This window comes from Leucoraja erinacea, chromosome 2 (genome assembly GCF_028641065.1).
Source record: "Leucoraja erinacea ecotype New England chromosome 2, Leri_hhj_1, whole genome shotgun sequence".
Taxonomy (NCBI): Eukaryota; Metazoa; Chordata; class Chondrichthyes; order Rajiformes; family Rajidae; genus Leucoraja; species Leucoraja erinaceus.
In genome coordinates this window covers 59,866,812-59,889,033 of record NC_073378.1, presented here as the reverse complement: position 1 = coordinate 59,889,033, position 22,222 = coordinate 59,866,812, and the positions used below count along the sequence as shown (strand labels likewise).

General features: G+C 45.7%; 1 protein-coding gene across 8 annotated transcripts in view; it reads right to left on the bottom strand.

The window, feature by feature from the left end:
* grb10b (growth factor receptor-bound protein 10b) overlaps positions 1-22,222 on the bottom strand; it is a 199,600-nt gene that overhangs the window by 67,694 nt on the left and 109,684 nt on the right. For all 8 annotated transcript variants that reach the window (XM_055657357.1, XM_055657326.1, XM_055657334.1 and 5 more), the window contains one exon: positions 8,131-8,287. In XM_055657357.1, coding sequence (XP_055513332.1) covers positions 8,131-8,287 — 157 coding nt within the window. The remainder of the gene's footprint in view (positions 1-8,130; positions 8,288-22,222) is intronic.

Here is a 22,222-nt window from a genome sequence, read left to right as displayed (position 1 = left end):
TACATTTTGCTACATTATACACCCTTTCTTTCAATCTGACACCATCTTTAACGTTTAGATTTTCATCAATGGATTATCTTTTCCTGGAATCTATTTCTCAGTGGAATGCCTCGTGTGAATTGTGAAATATTTACATTTGCTTGTCATTGTTTATTTTACCCTTTAATCTATTTTCCCAACCATTTTAGCCAATTGCCTTCATAGCTTTGTAACTGCCATTTTTAAGACCTAATATTCCTTTTCTCAAACTGAATATTAAATTTGATTACGTTAGAGGTATCTTTATGTTCTGAATCATTTAATCTTGCGTCATTGTACACGCCTGTTCCTTGGTTTGGTCGGTACTACATTGTTTGAAGAAATTGTATCAAACACACCACGAACGCTAACTTCGATTTTTGTCAATTTGATTTGTCCAATCTGTATGAAGGTCCAAATCACCTAGTACCACTTGTGCAGTACCACTTGTACAAGCAGCAATTATTTCTCGATTTATACTCTGCTCAGCATTATAATTAATGTTGGGGTCCTGGAATCTACTTCCATTAAAAATTAGTTACATTTTATTGATACACCAGACCAAGTGCAGACCCGTTGGGTCTGCTCCCCCAATGGTGTGATTCCCCCAACCCAATATTCCACCATGCACCCGTCTCCTCCAATGGAACTGAAGCCGTTGCCAAATGTAAGTTTCCAGCACTCCCCTGCCTCCCTCAATTGCACCTCCCCTGCCTGCTGCAGCAGTGAAAAGTTCAGTGTTCCTGTCTTGCAACTTTGTTTCGAAGTGTGTTGGAAGCTGATAGGAAGGAGCAGCCGTCAACGAATCAAAAGGCAGGAAGGGATCCGTACTGCAGGCGGACGGATGGATTTGAGTTTTATATATTAACTAGACCAAGTGCAGACCCGTTGGGTCTGCTCCCCCAATGGTGTGATTCCCCCAACCCAATATTCCACCATGCACCCGTCTCCTCCAATGGAACTGAAGCCGTTGCCAAATGTAAGTTTCCAGCACTCCCCTGCCTCCCTCAATTGCACCTCCCCTGCCTGCTGCAGCAGTGAAAAGTTCAGTGTTCCTGTCTTGCAACTTTGTTTCGAAGTGTGTTTGAAGCTGATAGGAAGGAGCAGTCGTCAACGAATCAAAAGGCAGGAAGGGATCCGTACTGCAGGCGGACGGATGGATTTGAGTTTTATATATTAACTAGACCAAGTGCAGACCCGTTGGGTCTGCTCCCCCAATGGTGTGATTCCCCCAACCCAATATTCCACCATGCACCCGTCCCCTCCAATGGAACTGAAGCCGTTGCCAAATGTAAGTTTCCAGCACTCCCCTGCCTGCTGCCTGCAGTGAAAAGTTCAGTGTTCCTGTCTTGCAACTTTGTTTCGAAGTGTGTTGGAAGCTGATAGGAAGGAGCAGCCGTCAACGAATCAAAAGGCAGGAAGGGATCCGTACTGCAGGCGGACGGATGGATTTGAGTTTTATATATTAACTAGACCAAGTGCAGACCCGTTGGGTCTGCTCCCCCAATGGTGTGATTCCCCCAACCCAATATTCCACCATGCACCCGTCTCCTCCAATGGAACTGAAGCCGTTGCCAAATGTAAGATTCCACCACTGCCCTGCCTCTTTAAAAAAAAATCCCTGCCTGCTGCAGCAGTGAAAAGTTCACTGTTCCTGTCTTGCAACATTGTTTCGAAGTGTGTTGGAAGCTGAGGAAGGAGCAGCCGTCAATGAATCAAAAGGCAGGAAGGGATCCGTACTGCAGGCGGACGGATTTGAGATAGATAGATAGATAGATAGATAGATAGATAGATAGATAGATAGATAGATAGATAGATAGATAGATAAATAGATAGATAGATAGATAGATAGATAAAGCTTCTTTATACTTGTTGGAAAAGGTCACATTTTATACTTTAGTTCCTGAATTTCGGAAATGTTGAAGAAGTTGACCAGTAGGCAAGCATTCAGAAACTCGATTCACAAGTTAGGTGAGGAATAGGTACAATAGAGAGAATGGAATTGCTTTAAAGGCAACACAATGTGTAGAAGTTGACAAATATGCTTTACTAGTTTTAAATTATGTCATATAAGTGAGAGCAGCAAATCAAATATAATTTAGCTTTCTTTCAACAAATGAAAACTACTGGTGTCTACTGGTGTATGATTACAGGAACTTAGTAAAGCATAAGATTGACTGGGTGACTGAGTCAACAGTTTTATCATAGGTTGCTGTTGATAAGTTTACTCAATTTGGATAAAGGGGTACACATTGAGGTGCCATATTTAGATTTTACAAAAGGCATTTGATAAGATGGCCTTAAGATATTGTTTAGAAGGGCTTATCAGGTCAGGGAAAAACAAACACAAACATAGGATTGGCAAATTAACACAAGTGGATTAAACAGGTCCCTCTCCAGCTGGCGAACTATAATTACCCTGGTGTTACAAGGATCAGAGCTTGGGTTTTGTCCATTGATAATCTACATTAGGGTATTGGATTTTACCTTTTCTTGCTGGCAATATTGAACACTATTAGATAGCACTGTGTAAGGATGATGAAAATATATTGAATGAGAACAAGTGTTTGAATGGGCAAGATGCAATAGGAATAATTTAAAAATGTCACTTAGATGCTTTAAGTGCTGATGTTTGAGTGATTTAGTTGTCAGTCATAAAGCCATACCGTGTGCGGACGTGGCGTCGAAGGTCGAGAAGCCAAAGCGAAGAAGTGGAAGCCAAATAACCGAACAGAAACTAAGCCGAAAAGCCAAATAACCGAAAGCGTAGGAAGCCGAAAATCCAACTAACCGAAAGAGCGGGACGCCTAAAAGCCAACTCACCGAAAGGGCGCAATGCCGAAAAGCCAAATAACAGACATGACGTCGCCGGGGGGCGGGACTTGTCAGCGATTGGTCAAGATCATCGCGTCCATCACATCACTGGCCTGGGGAGACGGGGGGGTGGGGGTAATTTTCCCCACACAAGACCGCCCGGGGCTGGGGGGTGACTGGGCACTCTGAACCCGAGCACCAAGGTGTAAGCAGCCGAAGGAGCGCATCCCTCGGGACAGCCCCTACTCTCCCACGGCCGCCCTCCACCTCGTCTCCCCCGTGCGGCCGCACTGTGACAGGCTGTGGGTCGGCAGCGTAAGCACACACACGGGGCCGGGTGGAGCAGGGCTGGGGATAGTCTGGTCCCTCCGCCCACCCAGAGTCGCTGACGCACCAACGCCACACCAGGGTGATTCAGCCCCCCAACCCTCGGACTCCGACCCATCCACACCAGATGATTCCCCCCCCGCCCCCAGTAATACCGCCTGGCTGCCTGCATAACGCAGACAACAAGTTCCCACGCACAAAACCCTGGATAATCTGTAATCTGTTTTAACCGAAGATGGATACAAAAAGCTGGAGTAACTCAGCGTAACAGGCAGCATCTCTGGAGAGAAGGAACGGGTGACGTTTCGGGTCCAGACCATTTTTTTCAGACCTGAAGCCTGAGTCAGAAGGGTCTCGACCCGAAACGCCACCATTCCTTCTCTCCAGAGATGCTGCCTGTCCCACTGAGTCACTCCAGCATTTTGTGTCTATCTTTGGTGTGACAGTTGTCTCATTTCATCGGCTTCATGTATTGCGCACATGCAACCACCCTATAGCCCCGGGCGGTCTTGTGTGGGGAAAATGACCCCACCCTTCCGTCTCCCCCGGCAAGTGATGTGATGGACGCGGGGGTCTGGACCAATCGCTGACAAGGCCCACCACCCCCACACCCCCCCCCCCCCCCCCCCCCCCCCCCCCCCCCCCCCCCCCCAGGCGTGTTAGGGCGTTTCGGTGAGTTGGCGTTTCGACATTACGGTGAGTTGGCTTTTAAGCGTCCCGCACTTTTAGTTAGTAGGCTTTTAGGTGTGCCGCTCTCTCGGTTAGTTGGCCTTTGGACGTCCCGCCCTTTCAGTTAGTTGGCTTTTCGGCTCGTACGCTTTCGGTCATTTGACTTTTCAGCTTTGTACACTTTAAGTTATTTGGCTTTTCGGCTTTGTTTCCGTTCTGTTATTTGGCTTCCACTTCTTCGCTTAGGCTTCTCATCCTTTGACGCTACGTCCGGGTACCAAGCCATACAGTATGGAAACAGGCTCTTCGGCCCAAATTGCCCATGCTGACCAAGATGTCCCATCTGCACTAGCCGCATCTGCCCATATTTGGCCCGCATCTTTGCAGATAAAACACCATGTTAGTAAGCAGGTTTGGGAAGCAGTTAGGAAGATATATTGCACAAGGGGATCTTGTGTAGAAGTGTAAGGAAATCGTGTTACATTGTGAAGGGCTATGATAAGACCTCACTTGGAGTAATGCTACCTGTTCAACGTTTTGAGCATTTTCTATTTTCTATTTATATCTCACATTTCTAGCATCTGCAATGTTTTTAATGGCCCACCAATATACTGCCCACCAAAATGCCTCAGAATGCCATTCAGGCATTAATGACATCTATATCTTCTAATTGAATAATAAAAAGTTGTGGGGTGAAGGAGATATGGATTTGCTATGTGCTCACAAGCAGAAGAAATCAAAACCAAAACTGAAGATCCTGGAATTTAAACTTAAAACAGAAAATCTTCGAAACACAGCAGGTCAAGCAACAACTGTTGAAAGAGAAACAGAACAAGGACAGGTTCAACAAAGGGTCTTTGACCTAAAATGCTGACAATGTTTGTCTTTACATTGATGCTGCTTTACCTGCTGAGGCAAGGGTAGAGTTGTGCAACAGTAGATTGTGTCCTAGTCATGATGCAAATATGTATTCCAAAGCTGATACCAGGACCTAATTAACGACAGGTTGCTGAAAGGTTCAGTTTAAAAGTTACCACAGAGTGAAATCGAAGGCGACCAACTGGATTTAAAACGTAGATCAAAGACAACGGTATACATTTTCCCAAATTTTATTTACAATAAATATCTGTTCATCCAGTTCTAGATATCATGCAGGTTGACAACTTATGAGACTTGAGAATTAACGACAGGCAGAGCCATTAGTATAAACGGAAAATAACACTATTTAAAATTTCATGTCTGAAAGACAGCACATAAGAAAAAGGAGAGTGGTGGGGAGAGATGCTTGGCGACCAACAAGAGGTAATTTCCCAGTAATTACCAGAAAGATAAGAAAGGAAGGATAATGGCTGAGGAGAGACAATGTTGAAAAATATATTAACTACAACAAAACCATGCAGATTAAGGACAAAGAGGAAAATAGATTATTGCTATGATACTAATGTTAATGCCTTTAGGAAGACAACCCAAGGATATTTGCAACATTTGATGCGAGAAGAGATTCTTCAGGAGCCTCCCTGGAACACAATGCAGCTCCTATATTTCATCAGGATAATAGCAGCAGCATTAAAAAAAATATATACCAAGGAAGAGTCAAAAAGGAGTAGTGTATTCATTTTAACTCCGATACCATTCCATTAGCCCACCTGCCCGACCAATCAAGATCATGCCACAATTTTTGACACCCCTCTTCAATATCTAAAATACCACCCACTATTGTTTCATCCGCAAACTTACTAACCATGTCATGAACGTACTCATCCAAATCATTTATATAGATGACAAACAGTAATGGGCCCAGAAACGAACCCTGAGGCACCTCACTAGTCACAGCCCTCCAGTCCGAGAAGCAAACTTCCACCACCCTTTGGTTCCTTCCATGAAACCAATTTTAAATCCATTTAGCTATCTCTCCTTGGATACCATACAATCTGACCTTCTCGAGCAACCAACCATGTGGAACCTTGTCAAATGCCTTGCTGAAGTCCATACCTATATTACTAAAAGTCTGATCTTGACCGCTTTTGGCCCACTGTGCTGCGATTTCCGAGAGAACAGTGCCACCTACGGCCGCCATTTTTGGCCACCTCGCTCAGAGCCCATGTCTGCCTTCCTGGACCAGAGGATTTTTCTCATCGATGAGAAATCAGAGACATATTAATGTTTTAAAAAAAATTCACCATTCTCTCTGCTGCCCCTGCTGGAGGGAGGGGGAGGGACTATAAAGCCAGGAAGTGGTGTGCCTCACTCAGTCTCTGCAAGATAGAGGTCACGTCTCTCTGAGCTCTGAATCACACTGAACACATGTCTACTCAACTGTGAGTGCCCTTAATGTGGTTTGAAAATGAAAATATGGTTGGTTTGAAGTAAAAAGGAACTGCCTGCAAATGGTTGTTTGGGGGGTTTGGTTTGAAAATGAAAATATGGTTGGTTTGAAGTAAAAAGGCACTCTCTCTCTCTCTCTCTCTCCCTCTCTCTGTCGCCCCCCCCCCCTCCCTCCCCCCCCCTCCCCCCCCCCCCCCCCCGTGTGACGCTGCATGCCGCCTACCCCCCCACAACCGCACGTTGGGGGAACAGACTCAACGGGTCTGCACTTGGTCTAGTATACTTCTACAGCTCAACCTTCAGCAACCATTTTGGTTACATCATTTAAAAAAACCCTCAGATTCTTGAGACACGACCTCCCACGTACTAAACCATGCTGACTATCCCTTATCAGCCCTTGTCCATCCAAATGCACGTATGTCCTATACTTCTGATTACTCTCCAGTAACTTTCTGACCACAGATGTTAAGCTCACTGGTCTGTAGTTCCCAGCCTTTTCTCTACAGCCTTCTTGAATAGAGACAACATTTACCACCCTCTAGTCTTCCAACACCTTGCCTGTATTTAATGACGACTCATAAATCTCAGCCAGTGCTCCTGTAATTTCCCCTCTAGCTTACCACACTGTCCTCAGATATATCCCGGGAGATTTGTCTACCTTCATACACGTCAAGACCTTCAGCATTCCTCGACCGTAATACTGACTGCTCTCAAGACACATCCAGTGACAGCCCCAAGTTTCTCAGTCCTCCTGTCTTTCTCCATGGTAAAACCAGAGGAGAAATACTCATTAAGGACCTTGCCCATCTCCTGTGGCTCCACACAAAGTCGACAGCTTTGATTCCTGGGGTTACCCCATTTCTCTTTATGCACTTATTTTCATATCATGCATTATTTTTTTTAATTAATTCCACCTTAGTTCTTAAGCTTTATAGTTTCCTAAAAACTAGATAAATAAATAGATGGACAGCTTGTAGCAGCAAACTTTATATATTTGAAATGTTTCCATAGGATGAAGAATATGTCAAATTATTGTAAATTATTCATTAACATGTACATATAGACAGCATTTTATTTTTTTCTTTCTTTTAATTCCATTAAAATGGCCAGACAATTATAGGGGAAAATGTTTCATGTTTCCACATTATTGATGTAAAAAATATCAAATGTACATTTAATATATTACACATGAAATCAGCACAAATTTTAATAATTTTGTACACAAGTGCTCCTGAGGTCTCTACGAGTAGTTCAGAGATTTCTTCAAGTTACCTTTCTCCAATGTCCATTGTTAGTTCAAGCATTATTTTACCATTGGCACTGTTTAAATAAAATTGGAAAATTACTAGCCCTTGCATGCTGTCTTTGTCAGTGAATTAGTCATGAAGTCAACACGATCATAATCTGAAGCACATGCCAGTAATCAAAGAGTTCATGACCAGGTATGAAAGAAAATAATTGCTGGGGTACATGGAAATAAGAAGAGGGTTATGGCCATATGGGCTGTTACCCTTTGATCCATCATGAACCCTATAGACCATATAGCCCTTATTTGGTGTGATGCATTAGCCAAGACTACATAAACTTTTGAAAATGGCAGTTGAGACAAAAACAATCTCTAAATTTATTTAAAAACAATGAATGGTACGTTAAAATATAATTCAACTCAAACATACTTTTGATGTACTTATGTTTAAGAAAGAACTGCAGATGCTGTACTTATGCACTTATTCAAAATCTTTTTCCTGCTTTACTGCCACAATTGATATCGGAAATATTTATAGTTATATTGATGTTTTAAAATCTATGAAAGTCTGAGAGCAAACAGAGGTCTTGTCAATTTTACTTTTCTTAAAACTTCACATGCAACCCCCTCTCCGCCCCCCCCCCCTTCCCTGTCAATAAAATGGAACGACATTTGACTATTGTAATTAATAATACTCCCTAAATTTATTCTGTATTATATAACCATCTTACCTAGACCTAGATGTGGGTGATGTTCAACTAAAGTCCAGCTATTGTCATCAACACAATGGCATTGATATATCAGCAGCTGGCAGACGTCTCTGGCAGTCAAATCAGATGGAAGTTCAATTGCTTTGCTTGTTCCATCTTCACTAAAAACTTTAATAACCTACCAAAAACATTGGAAACATTGATTAACAAATAACAATTAACAAATAATGTCACCTAATTTTAAAGATTGGCAAATGAACAGATAACCAAGAAACATTTATTTATTTATTTAGAGCGCTTCTTGTGTGTTCTAAAATTCCAAAAACAATTCCCATAGTCAACTGTATTATTCAAAGTAACAAAACTGAAAATTGAAACTAATGTCTGCTTTCTTCCATTGGTTTGTATGTTAGTTACATAGAACGTATCATTCTGTCCTTCCCTGTTGACCTTGTCTCCCACCCCCACAAACTCTCTGACATTTCAATCCTATGAGGCCATTATAGAACTGAACTTAGCCAGCAAAACACAAAGTGCGGGCGTAACGCAGCGGGTCAGGCAGTGTCCATGGAGGAAATAGATGGGCAATGCTTCGGGTTGGGAGCTTTGTTCAAACATTGTAGTATGGGGGAGAAAGCTGGAAAAGGGTTGGGGACGGGTCAAATTCTGGCAAGTGATAGGTGGATACAACTGTGGGGGGCAGATTGATCGGCAGATGGGTGGACAAAGCCTAGCGATGAAAAAGAGACATCAGGGTCCATTGCAGGTACTGGCTTCACCATCATCAAATGGATCTGCAGGAAGCTTTCCTCAAAAAGGCAGCTAAAATTGGCAAAGACCAACACCACCCTGGCCATGTTTTCATCTCGTTGCTCCCATTGTGAAGGTGTTACAGGAGCCCGAGAACAGTGACCTCCTGGTAACAATCAGTTTCTTCCCATCAACTATCAGGCTCATGATCCACACCACACTAACCACACCAACAATCTACTAAAGATTTGGTTTAGATTAGGCTGGTTCAGTTTGCAGTATGATGGTCTAGTTACTGAGCTTTACTGAGAATTTATTGTATTATTGATTGTTGCATATTTATGTGTTATGTTGTAGCATTAATGTGCCTGTAAAAATGTAGCAAAAATTTAATTGTTCCATTCCTGGTGCATAAGACAATTAAACACTCTTGCCATGACACGTCACACAAAATACAAAAGAAACGTTGAACATAATTTGTTTAAGAAGGAACAGCAGATGCTGGAAAATCGAAGGTACACAAAAATGCTGGAGAAACTCAGCGGGTGCAGCAGCATCTATGGAGCGAAGGAAATGGACAACGTTTCGGGCCGAAACCCTTCTTCAGTCTGAGTTTCTCCAGCATTTTTGTGTACCGTTGAACATAATTTGCTGGGTGAATATCCAACCTCACTTTGTAAGTCAGCAGTTCAGAGAACAGGACAGTATCTTAAAATTGAGCCTAAAGTTTTAAATAGACCTCTTTGTCTCTTCCAAGGCACTTTAGTAGTGTAGCACACTTAGGATGTTATAATGTATCAAAGGATTACTGTACTTGTCACATGTATCAAACACTGACTAATAATGAAACATATTACATTTCCCTTGGGTGTGTACAATGAGCTCCATAAAAGAGTCAGTACACATTGTTAGGAACTGAATCAAACCATGCATGTTAACCAGTCCCTTTTATGGCTGATGTAATCAGTTTCCACAAAGATCAATACAGTTATAGTCATAGAGTGATATTAGGAAACAGGCTCCTCGGCCCAACTTGCCCACAACGGCCAACATACTAGTCCTATACTAGTCCTACCTGCCCGCGTTTGGTCCATATCCCTCCAAACCTGTCCTATCCATGTACCTATCTGTTTCTTAAACATTGGGATAGTGCCAGCCTCAACGACCTGATTGTTCCATACACCCACCACCCTTTTATGTGAAAAGGTTATCGCTCAGATTCCTGTTAAGTTTTTTCACCTTCACCTTAAACCTATATCCTCTGGTCCTCGATTCCCCTCCTCTGGACAAGAGACTCTGTGCATCTGCCCGATCTATTCCTCTCATGATTTTATACACCTCTGTACGATCACCCCTCATCCTCCTACGCTCCAAGGAATAGAGTCCCAGGCTACTCAACCTCTCCCTATAGCTCACACCCTCTAGTCCAGGCAACATCCTCATAAATCTTCTCTGTACCCTTTCTAGCTTGGCAACATCGTTCATATAACATGGGGCCCAGAACTGAACACAATACTCTTAAATACGGCCTCACCAACGTCTTATACAACTGCAACATGAACTCCCAACTTCTTTACTCAATACTCTGACTGATGAAGGCCAATGTGCCAATAGCCTTTTTGACCACCCCATCCACCTGTGACTCCACCTTCAAGGAACCATGCACATGCACTCCAAGATCCCTCTGCTCTACAACACTCCCCAGAACCCTACCATTCACTGTGTAGGTCCTGCCCATATTCGACTTCCCAAAATGCAACACCTCACATTTCTCTATTAAAATTCATCAACCATCCCTCAGCTCACCCGACCAATCATTATTAGCTGTTCCTTAATTGGGAGTTGATAAACGTCCCCACACCAAAAGAGTAGAAATGTTTTTGTTTTTGTTCAATTGAAGTGCAACACATAAGCTGAATGAAACATTGAATGTCATGGCTTGAAGTGTATCATCACAGTAAAATAACTATGGTTTATTTAAAATTGAAATCTTTCAAAGTGTTATCTATCTATCTACTCATCCACTCCTCAAAACACTTGGACATTTTTATGTACACATTTTAAAATAAAATCCTTCTCCTCCCCCCCAGGCACACCTGCCTCCACGTACGCTCGCGCCACGGCTACCGCTGCTGGACTCCAGCCCGCCCCCTACTTCATCTCTCTCCCCCATCCTCTCCTTCCTCTGCCCCTCCTCTCCCCCACTCCGCCCTCTTCCCCCCCTCATACTCGGGGTCTGAAGCGCCGAGTATGCGAGCCCATGGAGCTCAGAAATATCGAGCACCATGGGCCCCGCGGCCTTGCTTGGGGTCCATGCCCGTCCACATCCTCGCTAGGGTCCGGCACCTGGTGGGGAGGCTGCTGCTGCGGGCCAAGACCGGTTGGACGCCCGCTCATCCGCCCACCGCCTTGCTCGGGGTCCTCAGGTCGATCCCCGCCTGTGGCCTCCTTCGAGTCCATGTCCACCGTTTAGCGCCTGGTGGGCAGCCTGTTGCCTGGGCTGGAGCAGAGCCTGGAGCTGGAGTGAGGGCCAAACCCGGGGTTTGGGATGGGGCCGTGACCGGGGCCAAAAAGCCGCCACACGCCCGCCAGCAGTCTGTCTCTGCCCTCTCTCTGTCTCTGCCTCTCTCTCTCTGTCTCTGCCCACTCTCTTTCTCTGCTTTCTCTGCACCCTCTCTCTCTCTCTCACTGCCCTCTCTTTCTCTGCTTTCTCTGCACTCTCTCTCTCTCTCTGCCCTCACATTCCCCCCCGCCCCCCCACGCCCGCTCAAGACCTCTGCACTTACTACAACTGGGAATTGGAAATGGTGCCAAACCGGTTACTCTGTATACCAGGGGTCTCCAAACAATGCCCCTGTCCTCTCTGTCTCTGCCCTCTCTCACTGCCCTCTCTGCCCTTTCTCTCTGTGCACTCCCTGTCTTCTCTCTCTGCCCTCTCTCGCTCTTCTCCCTGTCTTCTCTCTCTGCCCTCTATCTCTACCCCCTCCCTTTCTAGCCGCGCCTGCGCAATTGGGGGCTGTGTGTGAGTGGATAGGGCGGGGGATGGGGTTAAAGGACCAAATGAATAATATTAATATAATATCTAGGTGGGGGGTTAGTGTGTGTCTCTGTGCCTCCGTGCCCCTCTCTACGTGCCTCAGTGTCCCTCTCCGTGTGCCTCCGTGCCTCCGTGCCCCTCTCTGTGCCCCTCTCTGTGCCTCCGTGCCCCTCTCTCTGTGTGCCACCGTGTCCCTCTCTGTGTGCCTCCGTGTCTCCCTCTCTGTGCCTCCGTGTCTCCCTCTCTGTGCCTCTGTCTCCGTCACCGTGCCTCCGTCTACTCCTCCGTGCCTGCGAATTGGGGCCTATGTGTGAGTGGATAGGGCAGGGCATGGGGTAAAAGGAATGAATTAATAATATTAATATAATATCAATGGGGGTGGTTAGTGTGTGTGTGTGGGTGTGGTTGTGTGTGTGTGTGTGTGTGTGTGTGTGTGTGTGTGTGTGACGTGTGGTTAGTGTGTGTGTGTGTGTGTGACGCCTCAGGCCGCCCCATCATCTCGCAACCGCGCGTTGGGGGAACAGTCCCAACGGGTCTGCACTTGGTCTAGTATACTATTAAAAGTCTGTGTGTGTGTGTGTGTTTATTTGTGGGTGTCAGATTTGGTCTTTGATTCCTTGGTCTGCCAAAACCACACACAAAACCTAATTCTTTCCATTTCGCTAGACATTTCACATTTACATTCACAAATCCAATCCTCATTAAATTTCGTCGTTTTAATCAACACATTTTTAATGAAATCATCCCCACCCCCACTCACTCATTTTGTCGCCTACTGCTGGCCATAACGGCTGCTGCCGCCTGGCTCTCCTACAAAAACGCCAAAATGTTTCTTATTTCGTTGGCGATTTTCGCCACTGCCCGCCCCGCCCCCCCCTCCTCCCCCCCCCCCCCCCCCCCCCCCCCCCCAGCCTGGCTCTCATCGCCGCGCTCGGAAAAGCTGATCTTTGGCTTGAGCCAGCGTGACAGAGCCAGCGCGTTAACGGCCTGTCGGTCTCGATGTCGTAAACAGCGTCTTGACGGCGTACGCCTGGCCCGCAGGCTCACTCGCCAACATGCCCGCCCACTCCACCCTCCCCCCCTCCCCGTGCTCGGGGTCTGAAGCACGTTCGGGGACCAGACCCAATGAGTCTGCACTTGTCTTGTATCTATTGAAACTGTGTTTTTGTGTGTGTGTGTGTGTGTGTGTGTGTGTGTGTGTGTGTGTGTGTGTGTGTGTGTGTGTGTGTGTGTGTGTGTGTGTGTGTGTGTGTGTGTGTGTGTGTGTGTGTGTGTGTGTGTGTTTTGCATGTGCATGTGAAAAGTATCTATCTCCTCGAAATCCCGACGAAAAAAACATGGGAGACTTTTACAATTATGGTAGGGATTTAACTTATGATTTCATAAATCCACTCCTCTCTAAATTCAGTCGATTATTTCCCCAGATTTTGAATAAAATTATTCACAAAACATAAATTAAAAAAAAAAATCAAACTGCTGCATGAGTCTCAGTATCACCTCACAGATGTCCAATCACAATGGATCTTATTTACATATGTGACATCACAATGGGACGGGGTGGGAGATTGGAACCTTCACATGATCCCTCTAAAATCAAACTGCTGCATTTCATGCCACCTTTGCCCAGCTGCTGACGTTACAATAACAGAGACATTTTTATATCTTCTGGTAGAAATTTTCCTTATGATTTCAAAAATCCAATCCTCTATACATTTGATTATTTCCTGAGATATTTACTAAAATTTATAACCAAACTGACATTTAAAAAAAATATTAAGGTTGCCCAGCTGCTGACCTCACAATGCCTTTGCACCTGGCCCAACTGCTTCCTGGCCCAGCCCGGCCCTGCCCCCCCCCAGCCTGCCTGCAGGCCCTGCCCGCTGACCTCACTATGCCTTTGCACCTGGCCCAACTGCTTCATGGCCCCGCCAGGCCTGTCCCCCCAGCCTGCCAGGTTGTTGATTCCATTGTTTTGCATTGAATTGAATTGAATTATTTCTCACTTAACATCACTAATTCTTAACATTAACTTTTCATTTCAAAGACAGTTTAAAAAAAAACAATTTGCTGTCTTCATTGACAGCTTAGATCGGACCCGCTGTGTGTGTGTGTGGGGGATGTGAGGGGTGTCCTCCCCGGAATTCCATAGAGCTGCCGACAGCTATCGTGCATGAGACGCGGACGCTTCATTTCCACAACATTCTGAACGCGTGACCCACGGTTGCATTTCGCTCTCTGTCACTTCCCATCTATCTCTCCCCTCTCTCTCTCCCCCTCTCTCTCCCTCCCCCTCTCTCTCTCTCCCCTCCCTCCCTCCCCCTCTCTCTCTCCCCTCCCTCTCTCTCCCCTCTCTCCCTCTCTCTCCCCTCTCTCCCTCTCTCTCTCCCCCTCCCTCTCTCTCTCCCCCCCCCCCCCCCCCCCCTCCCCTAAACCCCATTCTCCTCTCCCCCCCTACCCCATTCCCTCCCCCTTCTCAGCCCCCCTCCACCTCTCTCTCCCTTCTCTCCTCCCCTCTCTCCTCCAATCTCTCTCTCCCTATCCTCCCTCTCCTCCTCCCCTCCACCCCCCTCTCCCTCTTGCCCTTCTGACTCTGCCCCTCTCTCTCTATCTCTCCCCATTCTCCCTCTGCCCTCACTCTCTATCCCCCTCCCCTCCCTCTCTAGATGCGCCTGCTAGTTGGGGGCTATGCGTCAGTGGATAGGGCGGTTATGGTGTAAAAGGAGCAAATTAATAATATTAAAATAATATCAAGGGGATAATTAGCTTGTGTGTGGGGGTGGTTAGTGCGTGTGACACCGCATGCTCCCCCCCCCCCCCCCCCCCAGCCCCCTCACCGCAACCGCTCGTTGAAGGAACAGACCCAACGGGTCTGCACTTGGTCTAGTATATAATACTAAAAGTCTCGTCTTGTTTCTATGTGTGTGTCTGTGTGATTGTATTATCGCCAAAACGGTACACGGTAGCACTAAATATTTTGCATAACCTTACTCAGCTTTTTCCTGTCGTCGATCTAATACGTTTCCTTCAGGTTTGATGTTATATTTCACGTTATTGATATTTAAAGTTTGAAAGAGCCAACTTTGAGAATAATAACTGACTGTGAGAGTGAGACTTTTCTAGCAGCTTCCAGTGATGATGTCACAATGGCATCTCACAGTCCTCCAATCACAATGGGATCTTATTTACACAAGCTGCTATGAACATTCCGACAACCGAAAATGACATCACAATGTGATCTTTGCTGCCAATACACAAGCTATGAGAGTTGACGGAGTTGGGATTGGAGAAGAAATGTTATTTAAACATTATCTTTAGTGGGGGAATGCGAAAGGGGAGAGGTGAGGCAGGGAGTGACTGAGGGTAGGGAAAAAGAGAGGGAGGGAGAGTGACAAAGAGACAATGGGATCAGCAGCTTCAAGGGGAGTAAGGAGAGAGTGAGATGTTTGCCCCCCACCGACGGAAGGATTGATTGGCTCAATGGAGCGCCAATGCCAACCCAAAAGTTGAGTCAATTCATTGGCTCCGGGAAGCGCCAACTGCCCCCCCCCCACGTGGGAAGGATCGATTGCGTTGGGCGAATGGGTTGCTTTGCGGGAACGGGTTGCGTTGGGGGAACAGGTGAAGGAGAGGGAGGGAGAGGTGAAAGAAGGAGAGGTGAAGGAGGGAGTGGAGGAGGGGAGGAGGTGAGGGGAGAAAAGAGGGAGGGTGAAGAGGAGGGGGAGGGAGTGTAGGGGGATGAGGGGAAATGAGCTGCACCTGCGCAGTTGGGGGCTTTGGGTGAGTAGTAGAATATTGTGTTGGGCGAACGGGTTACGTTATGGGAATGGGTGATTGTCTCCGGGGGGCGCCTGTCTCCGGGGTGAGCGCCAACGTCGCATTCGGGGACCCGCCTTCCCAACAGACAATGGACAATAGATGCAGGAGTAGGCCATTCAGCCCTTCGAGCCAGCACCGCCATTCAATATGATCATGGCTGATCATCCACAATCAGTACCACGTTCCTGCCTTCTCCCCAAACCCCCTGACTGCTATCTTTAAGAGCCCTATCTAGCTCTATCTTGAAAGTATCCAAGATAGAAAGTATCAAAAGTATCCCTCTGAGGCTGAGAATTCAACACTCACAACTCTGTGTGAAAAAGTGTATTCTCATCTCCATTTAAAATGGCTTACCCTTATTCTTAAACTGTAGCCCCTGGTTCTGGACTCCCCCAACATCACAAACATGTTTCCTGCCTCTAGCGTGTCCAAACCCTTAATAATCTTATATGTTTCAATAAGATACCCTCTCATCCTCAGGGGGACTCAAATAGAGAAAGCTAGTAGACAGAATGGGAGGCAGGAAGCAGAAAAGGGAAGCACTCGGGCACAAGAGGAAAAAGAAAAAAAAAAGGAAATAAACACAGAATAAGAGGCGGGGGGTTTCTTAAATGTGCATATTTTAGTGCTAGGAGCATTGTAAGAAAGGTGGATGAGCTTAGAGTCTGGATAGACACCTGGAAGTATGATGTTGTGGCGATCAGTGAAACATGGTTGCAGGAGGGCTGTGATTGGAAACTAAATATTCCAGGATTTCGTTGCTTCAGGTGTGATAGAATTGGAGGGGCAAGAGGTGGAGGTGTTGCATTGCCAGTCAGGGAAGATATTACAGCAGTGCTTTGGCAGGATAGATTGGAGGGCTCATCTAGGGAGGCTATTTGGGTGGAACTGAGAAGTGGGAAAGGGGTTGCAACACTTATAGGGGTGTATAATAGACCGCCAAATGGGGATCGAGAATTGGAAGAGCAAATATGTAAGGAAATAGCAGATATTAGTAGTAAGCACAAAGTAGTGATTGTGGGAGATTTCAACTTTCCACACATAGACTGGGAAACACATTCTGTAAATCTGGATGGTTTGGAGTTTGTAAAATGTGTGCAGGATAGTTTTTTGCAGCTACTAGAGGTGGGGCAGTGTTGGACCTCCTGTTAGGAAATGAGACGGGACAGGTGGCGGTGGTATGCGTTGGGGAGCACTTCGGGTCCAGTGATCACAATACCATTAGTTTCAATATAATTATGGAGAGGGTCAGAACTGGACCTAGGGTTGACATTTTTGATTGGAGAAAGGCTAACTTTGATGAGATGCAAAATGATTTAAAAGGAGTGAACTGGGACATTTTGTTTTATGGGAAGGATGTAGAAGAGAAATGGAGGACATAAAAGGGGAAATTTTAAGAGTACAGAATCTTTATGTTCCTGTTCGGTTGAAAGGAAACAGTAAAAATTGGAAAGAGCCCTGGTTTTCAAGGGAAATTGGACATCTTGTTCGGAAAAAGAGGGAGATCTACAATAATTATAGGCAGCATGAAGTAAATGAGGTGCTTGAGGAGTATAAGGAATGTAAAATGAATCTTAAGAAAGAAATTAGAAAAGCGAAAAGAAGACATGAGGTTGCTTTGGCAAGTAAGGTGAAAGTAAATCCAAAGGGTTTCTACAGCTATATTAATAGCAAAAGGATAACGAGGGATAAAATTGGTCCAATGGAGAGACAGAGTGGACAGCTATCTGCAGAGCCATTAGAGATGGGGCAGATATTGAACAATTTATTTTCTTCCGTATTCACCAAGGAGAAGGATATTGAATTATGTGAGGTAAGGGAAAGTAGGAGAGTAGCTATGGATACTATGAGTTTCAAAGTAAAAGAAGTACTGAGACTTTTGAAAATTATAAAAGTGGATAAGTCTCCAGGTCCGGACAGGATATTCCCTAGGACATTGAGGGAAGTTAGTGTAGAAATAGGCGGGGCTATGACAGGAATATTTCAAATGTCATTAGAAACGGGAATAGTCCCCGAGGATTGGCGTACTGCGCATGTTGTTCCATTGTTTAAAAAGGGTTCTAAGAGTAAACCTAGCAATTATAGGCCTGTTAGTTTGACTTCAGTGGTGGGCAAATTAATGGAAAAGATACTTAGAGATAATATATATAAGCAACTGGATAAACAGGGTCTGATTAGGAACAGTCAGCATGGATTTGTGCCTGGAAGGTCATGTTTGACTAATCTTCTTGAATTTTTTGAAGAGGTTACTAGGGAAATTGACGAGGGTAAAACAGTGGATGTTGTCTATATGGACTTTAGTAAGGCCTTTGACAAGGTTCCTCATGGAAGGTTGGTTAAGAAGGTTCAACTGTTGGGTATAAATGCAGGAGTAGCAAGATGGATTCAACAGTGGCTGAATGGGAGAAGCCAGAGGGTAATGGTGGATGGTTGTTTGTCGGGTTGGAGGCAGGTGACTAGTGGGGTGCCTCAGGGATCGGTGTTGGGTCCTTTGATGTTTGTCATGTACATCAATGATCTGGATGAAGGTGTGGTAAATTTGATTAGTAAGTATGCAGATGATACCAAGATAGGGGGTGTTGTGGATAATGAAGAGGATTTCCAAAGTCTACAGAGTGATTTATGCCATTTGGAAGAATGGGCTGAAAGATGGCAGATGGAGTTTAATGCTGATAAATGTGAGGTGCTACACCTTGGCAGGACAAATCAAAATAGGGCGTACATGGTAAATGGTAGGGAATTGAAGAATACAGATGAACAGAGGGATCTGGGAATAACCGTTCATAGTTCCTTGAAGGTGGAATCTCATATAGATAGGGTGGTAAAGAAAGCTTTTGGTATGCTAGCCTTTATAAATCAGAGCATTGAGTATAGAAGCTGGGATGTAATGTTAAAATTGTTATGGTGTACAATTTTGGTCACCCAATTATAGAAAGGATGTCAACAAAATAGAGAGAGTACAGAGGAGATTTACTAGAATGTTGCCTGGGTTTCAACAACTAAGTTACAGAGAAAGGTTGAATAAGTTAGGTCTTTATTCTCTGGAGTGCAGAAGGTTAAGGGGGGACTTGATAGAGGTCTTTAAAATGATGAGAGGAATAGACAGAGTTGATGTGGACAAGCTTTTCCCTTTGAGAATAGGGAAGATTCAAACAAGGGGACATGACTTCAGAATTAAGGGACAGAAGTTTAGGGGTAACATGAGGGGGAACTTCTTTACTCAGAGAGTGGTAGCAGTGTGGAATGAGCTTCGAGTGGAAGTGGTGGAGGCAGGTTCGTTGGTATCATTTAAAAATAAATTGGATAGGCATATGGATGAGAAGGGAATGGAGGGTTATGGTATGTGTGCAGGCAGGTGGGACTAAGGGAAAAAAGATGTTCGGCACGGACTTGTAGGGCCGAGATGGCCTGTTTCCGTGCTGTAATTGTTATATGGTTATATCCTTCTAAATTCCAGAGTCCACAAGCCCGGCCGCCCCATTCTCTTAACATATGACAGTCCCGCCATCCCGGGAATTAACCTTGTGAACCTACGCTGCACTCCCTCAATAGTAAGAATGTCCTTACTCAAATTTGGAGACCAAAACTGCACACAATACTCCAGGTATGGTCTCACTAGGGCCATGTACAATTGCAGAAGGACCTCTTTGCTCCTATACCAGGCATGATATTCACATCCAGGAAAAAAGTAGGAAGTATTGGTTGGGGGTCCAGGAGGCCAGCTAGGCACCCGGTGGGGGTTCAGGGGACTCCTGCATTTTCTATAAATTGAAAGTGATTCCCAAGCTTCCCAGGGGATGATCAGCCATGATCACATTGAATGGTGGTGCTGGCTCGAAGGGCCGAATGACCTACTCCTTAACCTATTGTCTTTCTGCTGGTAGTATACATAACAGAAGCTTACAATTTTTCTAACATATAAAAAAAACAGTAAAATAACCCCCAAAACGGTAGGCGGCGCGACTCTCGTCAGCAGCGGCCTCTGCAGCCCGTCTGCGTTTTTAATTATTTTTTGTCTATGTTTTTATGTAGTTTTTTGTTATTTTTTGTTGGGGTATGTGTGTGTGGGGGGGGGGGGGGGGGGGGGGGGGGGGGGGTGGTGTGGGAGGGAGGGGGGGTAACTTTTAATCTTTCCCTGCACGGGAGACCCGACCTTTTCTTTGTCGGGTCTCCGTTGTCGTTGAGGCTGCAACGAGGAGCGGCCTCCAACAGGAAGACCAGGGGCTCTGGTGCCGACGACTCACCTCACCGTCGCGGAGCTGGCCGAGTCCAGAGCGGGTGGAGCTGTGGTGGAGCGTTGCTGCGGCCCGACCTCCGGAGATTCGGAGGCTGCAACTGCGGGTCTGGCGGACGGCGGCACCGGGAGCCCGCGGGTCCCTGGAGGGAGACCGCTTTTCAAGGGCTCCCGCAACGGCGACTTCTCCTGCCCCAGTTGCGGGGTCGAAGAGCTCCTGGAGCGGGGCCTCACAGCACCGCCCCGCGCAGCTTGGAATGGCCACGGGACTCTGCGAGCACACGCCGGGGGCTCTAACATCAAGAACCCGGTGTGCGACCTTGCATCACCCGGCGTGGCTTTAATGGCTGCTGGACAATCGCCATCGCCAGCCGGGGGCTTTGACTTTGACTCTGACATCGGGGGGGGAGTGCAATGGAGAGATAAGTTTTTTTGGCCTTCCATCACAGCAATGTGATGGATGTTTATGTAAATTATGTTGTGTCTTGGGTCTATTTGTTTGTAATGTATGGCTGCAGAAACGTCATTTCGTTTGGACCTCAAGGGGTCCAAATGACAAATAAATTGTATCTTGTATCTTGTAAAAGATAAATATTTAATTAAATAAATGACTTCATACAGCTAAGCAAATCTTTACAAAATATGTTACCTGAAATGTCTCTTTGCCTAGCACTGTGTACAAACAGCACAGAAAAAGTGATTGATAAACCTATGACATAAGTAACATTACCCAAACTCTAGTTTGACTTCCTCTTTGCCTGACACTTTATTTTTGTAAACTTGCTCAACATGGCTTCCCTGTGCTTCTTTCTTGCCAGTTGAACTTTCTCTTGGCTTCTGCAGCCATCTTCTGCTTCAGTAATGGAAGCTGATCAATGATTGGCCGCAACGCCCCTCGGAGACTGCGTCCGATTGGCCGCCGAGTGATCGGCGCATTATGTGATTGGACGCAACGCCCCTGGAGACAGCGGCTCATTGGACGGCAAAACAAACAAAAAAATCGGAATTCCAATTTAAATCGGAAGAAATATCATGCCTGCTGTACTCAACTCCTCTTGTTATGAAGGTCAACATGCCATTCGCTTTCTTCACTGCCTGCTGTACCTGCATGCTTACTTTCATTGACTGATGAACAAGAACCCCAGGTCCCGTTGTACTTCCACTTTTCCCAACTTGACACCATTTAGATAATAATCTGCCTTCCTGTTTTTGCTACCGAAGTGGGTAACCTCACATTTATCCACATTAAACTGCATCTGCCATGCTTCTGCCCACTCACCTAACCTGTCCAAGTCACCCTGCATTCTCAGCATCCTCCTCACATTTCACACTGCCACCCAGCTTTGTGTCATCTGCAAATTTGTTAATGTTACTTTGAATCCCTTCATCTAAATCATTGATATATATTGTAAATAGCTGCGGTCCCAGCACCGAGCCTTGTGGTACTTCACTAGTCACTGTCTGCCATTCTGAAAGAGACCCTTTAATCCCTACTCTTTGTTTCCTGTCTGCTAACCAATGTTCTATCCATGTCAGCACTCTACTCCCAATACCATGTGCCCTAATTTTGCACACTCATCTCCTATGTGGGACCTTATGAAATGCTTTCTCAAAGTCCAGGTACACTACATCCACTGACTCTTCCTTGTCCATTTTCCTAGTTACATCCTCAAAAAATTCCAGAAGATTGATCAAGCATGAGTTCCCCTTCGTAAATCCATGCTGACTCGGACCGATCCTGTTACTGCTATCCAAATGTGCCGCTATTTCATGTTTTATAATTGCCTCCAGCATCTTCCCCATCATCGATTGCATTCTAACTGGTCTATAATTCCGTTTTCTCTCTCCCGCCTTTCTTAAAAAGTGGGATAACATTAGCTACCCTCCAATCCACAGAAACTGATCCTGAATCTATAGAACATTGGAAAATGATCACCAATGCGTCCACGATTTCTAGAGCCACTTCCTTAAGTACCCTAGGATGCAGACCATCAGGCCCTGGGGATTTATCAACCTTCCGTCCCATCAGTCTACCCAACACCATTTCCTGCCTAATGTGGATTTCCTTCAGTTCCTCCATCACCCCAGAACCTCTGGCCACTAGTACATCAGGAAGATTGTTTGTGTCCTCCTTAGTGAAGATGGATCAAAATGTGGATCAGTAATATGCTGGACACAGCACATTTGGAAGAAATGAGACCCCTCCTAATAGACAAACAAGACCAATTCTTAAGGAGGTGGTCCCCATTTATTGATTTCTTGGATTCATGTGGTGA